The sequence below is a fragment of the Vulpes lagopus genome, chromosome 9, assembly GCF_018345385.1.
Source record: "Vulpes lagopus strain Blue_001 chromosome 9, ASM1834538v1, whole genome shotgun sequence".
Classification (NCBI taxonomy): Eukaryota; Metazoa; Chordata; class Mammalia; order Carnivora; family Canidae; genus Vulpes; species Vulpes lagopus.
Window position 1 is genome coordinate 2,936,308 of NC_054832.1, and position 14,124 is coordinate 2,950,431.

Sequence of the window (14,124 nt, forward strand, 5' to 3'; positions counted from 1 at the left end):
ATATTCTGACTTGTATGTGACAACCACAGTTACTATCTTGCCTTGCAAATTTAATACCTATATCTGTAGGGGCATATATCCACATGTTCCAGGTAAGCTGTGATGTTTAGGGGTGTAAAGGTAGACAGATTTACTGTCCCTGATCCTTCGGTACCTGTAGTGTTGGACATCCTGGCACTGGAATTGGGCAGATGTAGAAAGGAGTCCAGCCTGGTTGCCACCAGGCCCTAGGGTTGGGGGTGAGCAGGACAGACACGGTCCCACTTGATGGAGCTCACAGACTGGGGAAGAGCCAGGACCACCACCAATGCCCTACTCCTGCTGCAGCACCAGCCCATTGGCTCTCCGTTCATACATCTAGGGATGACACTGCTGGGAGGGTCAAAGGTGGGTAGATGTCCTCTGCTGAGTGCACACTTGTGGAGAGCCAGGATTTCATCCTGTTTGTCTGTACACATCAGGCTCTTTCTACCTGCCCTCAGGCTAGGATGTTCTTGCTGCTTTCATAGGGCTTGTCCCTTCTCATCTAACCGTGTGCTTAAAGTAGTTTGATCTCAGGAGATGTCACAAGACCATGTTCTCTCCTTCCTAAGTATTTATAACTAAATAAACATGGCCTAGAAGTTATTATTGCCCCTATCTAGGCTTTTAGCTCCATGGGCCTAGGGCTGCTCAGACTCTATGCCCAGCACTGGACTGAATCCATCAGAGGCACTTGGTAGACACTGGTTGTGTGAATGAATCTCGGTGTCCTTCATCACATGGACATCGGAAGAATGCCTCTATTTGAGGAAACACTTAGCACCCAACAGTCCAATAAATTAATAAGTCATAGAGTAAGTCATATTGACTTTATCAACATATTATAACTTTTATCAAAATACATATTATACTTTAATCAAAAAAAGTCTGTCTTTAATGCTGTTCCTGTATCTCTGTATCCTATATCCTAAGGAGATAAAGCCTGGCAATGACTTCTGTCTCAACTAGTTTATTTCTACAGAGCATCTAAGCCAAGAAACACAGCATACGTCAGCCACCCTTACCTAATACCCTATCAAAAGAATGACTGTGGACAACTGTTTTTCCCTAGTAACAATGCGTCAGTTTGACCACCCTCACATTGTGAAGTTGATTGGCGTCATCACGGAGAACCCCGTCTGGATAATCATGGAGCTGTGCACGCTTGGAGAGGTATCCTGACCCCCAGACCTGGCCCATTTGGGTGCACTGCCAGCCCATTTGTCACAGTGACAATGAAACGATGGTCTCATGCTTGGCAGTTGTTCAGCCTACCTTGAGTGTTGGGTGTCCTTTGTTTAAGAAAGGGGAGTATGTGAAGGAAACCCTTGTGTTTTGGGTTCAGAGAATATAACATCTTCATCATTAAATTCCCAAGTAACGCCCCTACTCAGGGCCGGCAGCAGTAGTGACCAAGTGGTTCTTCTTTCCTCTCTGGTGCTATTGCCAAATGATAGCCAAGGGCTCTGAGGATGGAAGAATCACTCTTAATGAGGATTCATTACCTACATTTAGGTAAATCTGCAGTTCTTTATTCTGCTCAAGAAATCATCTTATGGTGTCTTCCTATCCAACTGATATTAGTCACAGTTTCTTTTGAAAATGTGAGTAACACATGTGGACTTTCTCCAGAACACAGAAATTCCTTACTTAGTGTGTCACCATCACCTGGAAATTTGTTAGAAGTCAGATTCTCGGGCCCCAGTGCAGGCCCGCCAGATCAGACCCTCGGCAGGGCACCTGCTCCCCGGGCCACTCTGTAGCCTGCCTGCTTGGGGATGAACACAAGTTGTTTTTCCTGGTGTCTGCATTTCACTTCCTGGTACTAAAACTCAGTAATTTAACCTGAGACATGACATACAGTCCTTCTCTTTTAAAGGGCACCAAACACGGTTTTGCTTTTCACTGAGACGAAGGGTTCCAGTTAGCGGGAGTCAGAGCAGTTTGGGTCCTTCCTTCTCTCTAGGACAGCCTCAGCCTCCCTTCCTCTGAAAGACCCTGCCTGCTGGCTCCCCACTGCTGTCTTCTGCTTTTGATAACCTAGTTTGCTGGATGAAATAACTTCAGCCCTCCATGGTGCCCCTTCTTCCTCTGCTCTACCTTTCCAAAAAAAGCAGTGTTTATGTATATTTTTTGTTAACAGTATTTTTCTGCTTTTGTTTTTGGAGAATTTGCTAATTTTTCTGGCTTAAACTCTTGCTCAGTCTTTCTCTTTTATGTATTTATTGATTTTGTAGAATTAGAGTTAAATTCATCTGTCTGCCTTCCTGTGCAATGCTAACATTTAGCTGAATTGATCATGACAGTAGCAATAAGGATTGAAAAGCTCCATGGGGTAAATCCCCCACACTTTTCTGCACCCAAAACTTCCTGGAGGAAGGTGGGAGAACTTCTTGCCTCCCCTTCTTCCTCATAACCTTACCCTCAGGTCTGCCAGGGGTCCAGTGAGGTGAGGGACACAGCTGCTGGCCATGCTTGTGTGCAAGGCTTGTGAGGGTGGTAACTCCATCTGTTTGTCCCCCCAGCTCCTATCTAGCAGTAGCTCATACTTTTATTCATTTCCTGGTAGCATCTTTCTGTATTTTTTCAGAAATTTGTCTATAATCATGAAGATTTCAGTTTTTTAATAGGATTCAAATAAAGAATGATTAACCATGATTTCTGAGCTGGTTTCATTCTACCCCTTTGTTTTAGGGGAGAATTGAAGCCCTTCTCATAAAAGTGTGTTGGGAAATGGGTAGTATTGTTGAATGTAGCTCATTTGCAGTTTGATTTCTGTTCTCTGTCACTAATTATTTTTTATCTTGGTCACTGTTCCAAAAGCTGAGGTCATTTCTGCAAGTAAGGAAGTACAGTTTGGATCTAGCATCTTTGATCCTGTATGCCTATCAGCTTAGTACAGCTCTCGCGTATCTGGAGAGCAAAAGATTTGTGCACAGGTAAGATCCAGTCATAAAGCTGGTAAGCTGCCCTCTGGGCAGGGGCTGTGGGGATGGGCAGTGATAGTGGAGGAACCGGAGGTGAGACTCTCACTGTGCCCCATGATTCTTTGTACCACTGGACTCTGCTGTACAGGGGCAGCACCAGAAAGTCACACCGCATCTGTGCTGGCCCAAGGAGGAACCATGGCCTGTTAGTACTCAAATTTAGGGGGTTTCCTCACATGGAGTTTGAAACATTAGTTTGCTTTCAGGCCTGTTCTCTCTTCCATAAATACTGTTGAGAGCCTCTTCACGGCACTAGAACAGCGAGCATGTGGACCTAAAGCGGATACCGTCCTGGGACATCCCTGGACCCCAGAAGGTCATGAGTGACATCTATTGGTGTTCTATGGAATTTCGGTTTCTCATCTGGGTCCCTAGTTTGAATGCAAGTGAAAGCCCTTACAGTTTGCCCACTACTTTGTTAACCTAGCACGGTAATAAATTACATCAGCAAAATCATTTGCAAGGGTTTAGATGATGACTTTGATTTTATGCAATTAGATGTCTTAGTAGCAGGAGGGTTACAGATCCCAGTCATGTATCACTGTCTGTCCATTAATGCAGTTGGTAATATAATTGTATGAAAAGTAATAATTCACTTTTTATTCATTATTTGAGAATATACTTTGCCATCATTCAAGATATTAATCATCATATTAATGAGTAAATGTCTGCCAAAAGGAATATATTTGAAGTAAAATCATAAAAGTGTCCTTTATTTTCAGTGTGTAATAAATATGCTTGTATTGCCTATAAGCTATTTTTCAAAGTACCTATCAGTATTTCTTTATGTAATGTAGATGAGTTTGTGGGTTTGTTTTCATTGTATTAAAATTTATTCTCCCGAATTCTTCCTTATCAGGGACATTGCTGCTCGGAATGTTCTGGTGTCCTCAAACGATTGCGTAAAACTAGGAGACTTTGGATTATCCCGATATATGGAAGACAGTACTTACTACAAAGGTAAGGAATCAGAACAACAAAGAGGCAATAAACTCAAAATCTTTAATGATTTTTATTTCTTAACAGGTGTGTCCTAATAAGCTCAGCTGGTTTTCGACAAAGGCATAAAATAAGTTCAGCAGAAGAAAGACAGCCTTTCAGTACATGGAACTGGAGCAGTCAGACATCCAGAGACAAAAAGTGGACCTCACCTCGACTCACCTCACGTTAACTCAGAGTGGATCATAAGCTTAATTATAAAACATAAAGCTTGTAAAACTTTTAGGAAAAACATAGGAGTAAATCTTTAGGATCTAGGACTAGAAAAAGGGTCCTTTGACTTGACATGAAAAACACAATCCATAAAAGGAAACACTTGATAGATGGGACCTAATCAAAATGAAAACTTTGAGTTCGCAATAGACCCTGTTAAGAGAGTGGAAACACAAGGTGCAAACCTGGAGGATATTTGCCATGCACAGTGCCCATCCACAGCCATGAGCCATTCCACAAAGGACTAGTATCCACAGTGTAGGATGAGCTCTCAGAATTCAGCAGGGAAAACAGAATCCAGGAATACAGTGTGGACAAACGATGGGAAGAGGGGCTTCACTGAAAAGGCAGAGAAGCCTGGGCAGAGGCAGTCAGGGTCTCTACCCACTGGGGAGATGTAAACTCAGACTGCGATGAGTTACCATTGCACACTTGTCAAAATGGCTAAAATCTAAATAGTGATTGCCAAATGCTTGTGAGAATGTAAAACAGTACAGCCACTCTGAAAGAGTTTCTCAGATCCTTTAAAAATTAAATATGCAGGTACCATACAATCCAGCAGTTACACTCCTGTGTACTTCTCACAAAGAAATGAAAACTGACAGTCGCACAAAATGCGCATTTGAATTTCATTGCAACCTGCATTCCTGCATTTGAATGTTCATTGCAACCTTATTTCCAGTAGCCAAAAATTGAAATCAGCCCAGACATCCTTCAACTGGCAGACATAGTTAGACATCTTACAAAGAGGGACTGGGTGCCTCGACTTGGTGGAAGCAGTCGGACAGAAAAATCCCCAATCTACTAACTCCAGAGACTTTGATCAGTTGGTTTTAGAGCTGAAATCCAGCTCGTGTGATATTTTGCCAATTTTGGAGTTGACTTGGTTCTTTAAATTATTACTGAAATAATTTATTTTTTAAATAAATATTTTTATTAACAAATGTTCACATTCCAAGTATTTCAGCTAAGGCTTGGATTACAGATCCACGTTATGCTCTTACTGTATTTTCTGATTCCTACTACCATTTTAGGAAGGCCAGTTTCTTTCTCCGTTTTTTAAAATTTTTATATTGTGGCAAAATGAGCCCAGATTTTACATGTAAAATGAGTTTCCTTCATTTTATACCATGGCTCATGACAGTTCTCTTTTCCCGTGCCTTCTGTCCATTACAACCTGAGACAGTTTTAACAGAGATTCTCTGTTATGTGAAAAGAAAATTCTTAGGTGGTTCATTCATTTTGGTCATTTAACTTAAAAATGGCCAGGCCAGCTTTCTACTATTTTAAAATACATTTCGTATCCAGCTCAAGCCCTGACAGGTCCAGGTTCTGGCCTCCCAGTAAAGAGCTGACCTCCCAAGAGCATGCTGGTCAAGGCTTCATATCGCATTGACAGCATTTAAAATGAGTAGTCGATCAATTCATGTATTTATTGTCATCTCAGATCAGTAAGTGCAGATTCCACTAGGCTTCAGGAAAACCATAAGATCCTGAAGGTTAGGGAGCTTTTATTCAGAACACAGGTGTAGAAAAGTTTGTTTGCAAGGAATTGAACAGAGGAAATGACGTCATTTGTCATGAAAGTGCTTGAAGTTAAGTGGAAGAAAAGAAATGACTCAGATGAAGTTGTCTCCTGATTAAGGTACTCAGAGGCACATGTTGCTCCTAGAAGGAAGTCCAGATCCTCGACAGGGTTGGCAGAGCACAGGCACCTCCTCGAACCAGGGCTCCCGCCCCTGTGGACTCCCACTCCCCCACACCCCTGCCGCCTTCTCTGCCACACCGCTCAGCCGTGGGCTTCCTCTGCTCCCAGGGCACCTGGCATTTACTCAGTGTCTGTGTCACACCCCGTTCCATATTCAAGTAGACATGTCTACCTATTAGAATTAGAATTCCTTGAGGAAAGGTATTCTGGGCTATTCGTCTTGTAACCCAGCAATTGAAGGAATGTTCAGTGGGTGATGAGTTGTTTCCTTTATGGCACAGAAGGAAGGTGTGTGTCCTTCAAGAGAAGGACGATTTAGGCTCACCTAGGAGGTATACTTTTTCATTCTGTCGCATGTCCAGCTCTTCACATACCCATGAAGATATGGTTGTCAGTCCTCGTTACATATTATGTGTTTGCGCCTTCACCTAGTCACTTAAAATTTGTAACTCCCAAAGTCATACTCACAGTGCTTTTGTAGTCATGTACGCACATGTAGGGAGCAGTGGAAAACTGGAGCCTGTCTCAGCGGGAAGATGGAGACGGGAGGGGGTGGCACAGGACAGTGAGCCCCTCTGGCTCTGGGCCAGGGCCTGGCCTTAAACCCCAGCTCGGGCGCCTGGCAGTGGGGCAGCCTCAGGCAAGTCACCTAACGTGTCTGAACCTCGTTTTCAGAAGGAAAAAAAACCTACCACGATTAGTTGTTTTCAGGGTTTAAGATTATGATCTTTGTGAGATATGTATGTGCATGCACACATCTCCCCTGGGAACAGAGGTTCGATGTTTAAAGACGTTCACTACCATAGACGAGAACCTACTGGGTGTCATCACCAGTGGCTCCAGCCGGTGGGTCAGGATCTGTTGGGGAGACTGCAGAGCTCCACATCACCAAGCTGCAGACTAAGAGCACCAGCTAAAGGGGCCCACTCTCACTCCCTGGTCCCCCGCCTCTCCGCACAGAGGAGGGCTTCAGTGTTTTATTTCCCTGCCACAGTCTAACCAGGTCTCTCCAGACAACCTCACCACACCAAGGAAACAAAAAGTAGTTCTTCCAAATAAACAGAAAGTCCAAGGAGTCAGATACTTGAAGCTTTTTATTTTGATACTAAAAATCTCAGCTAAAAAAAAAAAATAAATAAAAAAATAAAAATCTCAGCTAGCTGTAACTGTTAGATCCTTGAGCAGATAACAAGGAAAATTCACTTTCTAAAATTAATCTTCTAGCTTCCAAAGGAAAATTGCCTATTAAGTGGATGGCTCCAGAGTCCATCAATTTTCGACGTTTTACCTCAGCTAGTGATGTATGGATGTTTGGTGAGTATTTTGAAAAGTTTTGTGTTTTTAAAGCATATTTCATATACTCTACAACAGACGTAGCGTTGGCTCTTTTCAGGGTGTTAAGCTCATTTGCCTTCCCTCGCTGGACCACTCCTTCACAGACGTCCTCTTGGTTCATTCGACAGCCACTGGGCGCCTGCAGAGCGCCAGCTCTAGGGTGGTCCTGTGAGGAGGTCCCACTCTCTGACCCTCCCTTCTCCACCCCTCTGTCTCCCTGTGCCATCTCTGCAGCCCTCCCTGGGAGCAGTCTTACCTCCTTCCTTCCGTCTCTCCTCTCTCTCTCTGCCACCTCATTCGTTCCTTCTGTGTGGATGACCTTAAATGGTTGGCCTGTCCTCTGGTTCTGTTCTGGGTCCTCAGACCCAGAGTATCTATTGCTGTGCTTCCCTCGTTGTCCTAGAGTCCAACCGCCTCTGTCCTCTGTGGCTTCCCGCTTGCCCCAAGGCCGTCGCCCTCCTGCCACTCTGGGGGTTCTGGTGGTGCCTTCCCACTGCTGTGACAGGGGGGCTCTCACTCGTTCTGCACTGCTCACTTCAACTACTTCATCCAGATTTCAAACCACTCTTCCTTCTCGATCAAATGGTACTCCCCTGCCCCCCTTCTGCTGTAAGTCCTTCCACCTGGAACATGTTGTCCTAACACCCTCTTGTTTAGGTGAAATGCTGTCTGACCTTCGAGGTCACCTGAAATGTCTCCTCTTCCATGAAGCCTTATGTAGCCTGTGTGTCCTCCAGACGTACCCTCCCTTCTCTCTGTGTTCCTGCACTTTCTCTCTCTGTTATCACACTCACACATTGATCTTATGAACAGTCTTGCGTGTGTGTTTTCTCTGCTAGATTTTCATCTACTTCAGAGGAGATGCCCTGATGGGATTATGTACCTTCTTCCCCTATCATTAAAAAGACCTTCATATATCAAGTGTGTGTTCTTATTTTTTTTTCTTCTGTTTATTTGCTGTTGGTTTTATCTAGTGCCCTAAATGATAACAGGTGAAGGAAGGAGCTTTTCACCAGAGCAGGAAATAGTGGCAGGAAATAGTGTGACACACTTTAGAAAGGGCTCCAAGGTCCGACAGACATGGCTTCACGTCCCAGGACCTCGCTTATCAGCCATGTGACCCAGAGAGCAAGTTCCTTACCCTGCCAAGGAAATTTCAGTTTTCAAAGGTTCTCAGATGCCTGTTTCTTCACATATTAGCTTCTCTAGAACTGGAGTGTGTTGTAAATCAGTGGCATCTTAGGTCGGTGTTAGTTGGGGGGCGTGTCTTCCGTGGTTTCCTTGTCTACACTCGTGTGGACTTTGTTTTGTTCATCTTGCTCATCTGAGTGGGTTTGGAAGCGCTCTTCAGTAAAAGTAAAATTATTCTAAGCAGTAACAAAGGACGGTGCCATAACTTAGTTGGCAATATTTTCCCCCATTTTTGGTCACATAAAAATAATAGTGTATTTCATAATAAGTGGCATCTTAGATTTGATAAAATACAGTATTTAAAGAAATGTAAGGTATAGGGATTAAGGATGACGTATATAAATTTCAAAGAGGGGTGCCAGAAGCATATTAAGGTCTCAAGAAATGACACCCGGTGTTGTTGTTTCTGATAATGTTGTCAGAATTTCTGGTGAGAAATGCAGAAGTAAGGCATTATTTCTGTCATCCACTCTTCACTTTGAAATGAGTAGAATTTGGAAAACATCAAAATGTCACTCACGTTGGTAGGATGCCGTGCCCCGCTGCCTTGGAGGCACGCCCCCTGTAAGTGCTGTGACTCGGTGTGCGGGTAGCAGAGGCCCCACAGGGTTCGCTGGGGGGGGGGGGGCAGCAGGCGGCGCTTACACAGAACAAGGAGCGTTCGCAGAGAAGATGAAAGGGGCACCAAGTGCAGAGGCTAGCAGTGTGCGGCGTGTTCGGGTTTGGCAGGGCCTCCAGAGCAGCCCCGGAGACGTGCAAAGCCACCTGCTGTCCCCACCAGCCCACGCTCCTGGTTTCCCGGCCAGAGCGTGTTGTCGTCATTCTCTGCCTTAGGCTCCGTTTGCTTGTTTACTGTTTCAGTGGGCTCTCGGGTGTTGTTCAGAGGACACCGAGAACGCATCTGAGGGTAGAGTGTGCGTGAGGGGGTGTGTGGGCAGGGCCGCTGCAGCCCAGGGAGTCCAGAGCTTGCCCATGGGGATAGGGACCCTGTGACCAACTCGTGCATGAGCCAGGTGATGGTGTCAGTGTGCACCCTAGCCACGCGCGGGCTGCCTTGTTCAAGGAGCCTGTGTATTCTAAAACTGTAAGGCTTAAATTGTAGCATTTTGTTAGGCCTCAGGTCCACTGCCGTGATCCTCAGCAGGCTGGGCTGCGGTTGAGGGGGGCAGGGTAAAATTCATTCAGCCTGTTTTGAACTGGTTCGTTAAACCATGAAGGATCACTGTACCTGGTGGGCCGCTTTCTAATACAGAATTTTTAGAGAAGTAATCCTCCTAGAAAAACTTGGGAGTTTTTTGGATAATAACTTAATATTTCATTATTTGAATCACAGTACATTAATATCGCTGTTCTTATTTATAACAGAGTTTATTGAATGCTGCTTTATTTAGCTGACGTGCCCAAAATCATACCACTGGTCCTCTCTTGCCAGCTCTGAAGTTCCTCCTGCCAGCTGGGCATCGTCCTCTTGCCAGCAAGCTCACGGCTTTGTTTTCATTCCCACTTCGCAGGTGTATGTATGTGGGAGATACTGATGCATGGTGTGAAGCCTTTTCAAGGAGTGAAGAACAATGATGTGATCGGTCGAATTGAGAATGGGGAGAGATTACCAATGCCTCCAAATTGCCCTCCTACCCTCTACAGCCTTATGACGAAATGCTGGGCTTATGACCCCAGCAGGCGGCCCCGGTTCACTGAGCTCAAAGCTCAGCTCAGGTAGGAGTGGGGGGAGCGAGGGCCGGGCTGGGGCAGGCTCACGCGGCTTCTCCTCCCATGCAGTCATAGTGTTTCCAGGCCATTCTATCAGGACGGCTAAGGCTGACCTATTCTCCAGCAGACATAATTACTTATTAATTGGTTTGCATTTATTTACAGCTTGCTAGAATCCTCAGGAGATTCTATCTTAAAGTCTTGTAAACTTCAAGTTATGATCACATCTCTCCTCCCCTAACTTCTGACTGACTTAGCATGGCTTACAGGACCCATAAGAATGGAGTCCCTAGTTGCCCCTCCAGTTCCATCTCCCACTCCTCCTCCATCTCCAGCGCGCTCCTAACTGCTTACACTTCTCCTGGCCTGGCCCACCCACTCTCACGTGCTGTTCGCTTGCCCGGAGATGCCGTCCCTCAGCTATGCCACCCACTAACCGCCCATTTGGTCTTCAGAATCCAGCTCAGATGTTATCTCCTTCAGGGGACTTCCCTTGTCAGCCCTGCCCCCAAACAGCCACTCTTTGGCACTTTTTCTTGTGTTTGTCATCATCCAAACATCCACCTTACCATTTTATGGCTCCTGCTCTGTGCCAGGCACTGCCAGACCCAAACCTCTGGTAGCTCCTGGTCCCGCAGAGGGAGGGCCTGTCAGCTAAGCCCCGCACAGTGTCTGCACAGAGTTGACTGTGCCACCTGGCCGGGAGAATTTCTTGTGTGCGTGTCTGGGTCACCGCCAGGCCCTGAGCTCTTGATGGGCATCACGGTGTCTTACTTCCGTGGCCCCGGTGCAGGCATCTAATACATGCTCAGTAAATTGTTGTTGAATTGAAGTCTAGGTTGAGACTTAATACTGTGATAAATAAGGTATTTGAATGTGATACATATTCATAGGGAGCTTTATTGTAACCAACACCATAGTTTAATGTGTGCTGAATCACCTGTCTTCATACTTCCCTGATTTTATGTGGGATTTTTAAAATTTGGTGTATTTTCATCTTTTTTCATAGAAAATTACCAAATATCAGGGCCCAGAAGACCCTGGTGGCTCCTCGGGCCCATCCTTGTCCCCCAGAGCTTAAAGCCTGTCTACATGGCCTGTTGCCCAGTCTCATCTCCAGGCAACTCAGCTTACTAGACAAGACTCCTGGCAAGTGCATGTTTCACAGACGAATGAGGCTGCTAGGGAGAGGGATACAAGATTCATCCGGCAGGGGATTATTGGCTAAGCACCTACTTTGTTCCAAATTAGGTTCTGTAGGTTCAACAGTGAACAAAATACAACCCTGCCCCCCAGAGTTTTCAGCCCAGTGGAGGAGACAGGTCAGCATTACTCACCACATGGTGAACAGCACACTGTGGAAGGGGGTCTTCTTTGGGTCCCATGCTGCACACCTGCCAGCCTGGCCCCGTCCTCTCAGGCCCCATCGGATAGCCCAGCTCTGCCTTCTGCGTGACAGCCCTTCAGGTATTTCTAGACAGCTTTCTTCAAGCTAAACGCCAGTTTCTTGATTCTCATACAATTAATGAGACATGCTCTCACTTACTAGAGCTGGATTTTGAACGTCCTTTATTTCATGTTTTGCTCATACATTTTTTTGTTCTTCCTTGATCTTTCTCCAGAATTTGACAGATTCTATCCCTGAAATCCCCCCGCCCGACACCATTTCCATCCGCCTGCCTCCCCAACACCTACTCTTTCCCCCTGACCTGCTGCTCCTTTGCTGCCACTATGAGTATTGACCAGTCCGTCCACCCCGGCCACCCTCCTTTCTCTCAGTGTGCTTCCTGGGCCATCTTCCGCTTCTGTCAGCTTCCATCCTGCCTCTCCTCACAAGGCCCAGAACCGCATTTGCGTTGCTACTGGGCATCGCATTCATCCTAAAGCAAGTCTGCTGCTTGGCCTCCCGGGCAGCCTGTCCCTCGCCTGCAGTAGGCTCCAGAAGTGCCTCCGTGTTCCTCTCCATTGGGGAGTGGGCAGGAATTCCTCACCACCCTGTCTTGTGACCATCAATCTGGTGTAGCCCCTTAGTTGATCTTCAGAAACATCGCTGTGGATGAGCGGCTCCTTTGCTCCAACAGCCCTCAGTTGGGGGGGGTCCCTGTGACTCCCATGTTAGGTAGAGGCTTCCAGAGTAGACTGGAGATCCCTTCCATCGTGGCCTAATGGTGTGTTCCCACCCCTTTCTCACACTGTGGCCGTGCTAATGCCCTGGGCCTGGAATGCTTCCTTATCCTTCTGGGGAAGCCCCGTCCATCTTTCTTGGCTTCTCTCCCATGCCCACTCCTCCCGGCTCCACAGCCTGCGAGCCTCCGCCCTCAGAGTCTCCAGAGCAGTTTGTTCTTCTTGTGCTCAGCCTGCACTGCCCCAGGTGGCTGCACCTGCGTTCAGCCCGGTCCACAAACACTGTGAGCACCACTAGAGCTGAGCCTGGGGCCGGTCTCTGAGGCAAGAGGACTACAGCACCTTTCCTGCCCTCGAGGAGCTCACAGTCTAGTATGTCTCAGCCCTACTAGACTGAGGCTCCTTGAGGGCAGGGATCGTCATACTCGCCTCGGTGCTGCGTGCACCCACAGGCCAGGGACCTGTGCACAGTGGGGTCACACAGCCGCTCGAGTTATGGCTTAGCACGGGAAACCTCATGTCAGTGTTAATTGAAGGACTATTTCATTAGGTAAAGTAGTTCCAAAAACTATCTAGGTGAATTTTTAGAACTAAATATGATTTCATACACATACACATACATGAATGTATAATGTGTCTAGACTATGATTTATGGATCTCTTGTGCACAGTTAGCACAGCTCTTGGCCATTAATTTGTTTTGTGTTTTAATCCGAAGTGGTGTTTGACTTTGCATTTTGAGTATGTATAATATGGCTGCCAAAGGGGCCAATAAAATATAACTTTATGATAGTTTACTCAGACATTTATATGTAACAGTGGGTCTTAACGATTAAACAGATTTTTCTATTGAGTTTTACAAAATTTTTACTATATCGGAGATTGCTTAACAAAGGAATAAATTGCAGATAGTCTACCCCAGCTCAGTTACTAACGTTTCCCAGATCCTTCTCTCCATGTCTGCCTTAAAAGAAAATAATTTGAATGGTCTCAGATCACTGTGGGATCCCATGTATGTGTGTGTGTTACTCTAAGTTGAAAGAAGTGGCTCTGGGGATGCATCTTGTCCAGCAGCATCAGACAGTACTCAGGTCAGACTTCCGTCGGGGGAGCTCCATGACTCCAAGCACCTGTTCTCCTTAAATCCCACTTTCTTGTTCACAGATGTGATTCCACAGAGAAGGACAAGGAGGTCAGCTTGCGGGTGGTCTGGTAGCAAGTGTAAACACTGTGGGCTGCTCATCCTATATGACTGACAGGTTGTAAGGGTGCCACAAGTAGTTTTTGAATGAAATAAATCATTGAACCCTGGTTAATTCAGTCAATTCTTTGGTGGATTCTGTGCCAAGGAAACCACAATCAACAGCTTTAGTATTTGCCCTTTTGGAGCTTCTCCAGGGTGTTTGTGCCACCATAAAGTAAGGTTGTCTGTTTCATCTCAGTCTAGGGAAACAAGTTAATGTGTGATTTCTTAAATCCTTTTTAGACTAATAAGGGAAATAAACAATAAAGTTTACCACCTTAAAGTTTTATACCATATTTTTTTAATTTTTTAAACTTTGTATTGACCTACAAAGATGTCAAAATATAAATATGCCAGAAAGTAAACAACTCATTGGACTGTCACAAATTGGGAACACCCATGTAAGCAGCATCCAGCATCAGAAAACAACACTGCCACCGTTCCTGAAACACATCAGATGCCCCTTTACAATGACTGTTCACCCTCTGAGGGTAACTGGTAACCATACATTGGTTTTGTCTGCTTTTGAACTTTACGTAAATGGGTATCACTCTTTGTTCACGGTTTATGTGGTTCAGCATTTAGTTTGAGATC

At 45.6% G+C, this 14,124-nt stretch overlaps 1 protein-coding gene across 16 annotated transcripts in view; it reads left to right on the forward strand.

Moving 5' to 3' along the window:
- The window catches only part of PTK2 (protein tyrosine kinase 2), a 262,540-nt gene that overhangs the window by 198,805 nt on the left and 49,611 nt on the right, over positions 1-14,124 (forward strand). For all 16 annotated transcript variants that reach the window (XM_041769011.1, XM_041769012.1, XM_041769013.1 and 13 more), the window contains 5 exons: positions 1,094-1,194; positions 2,845-2,960; positions 3,868-3,968; positions 7,153-7,242; positions 9,966-10,170. In XM_041769011.1, the coding sequence (XP_041624945.1) occupies positions 1,094-1,194; positions 2,845-2,960; positions 3,868-3,968; positions 7,153-7,242; positions 9,966-10,170 (613 nt within the window). The remainder of the gene's footprint in view (positions 1-1,093; positions 1,195-2,844; positions 2,961-3,867; positions 3,969-7,152; positions 7,243-9,965; positions 10,171-14,124) is intronic.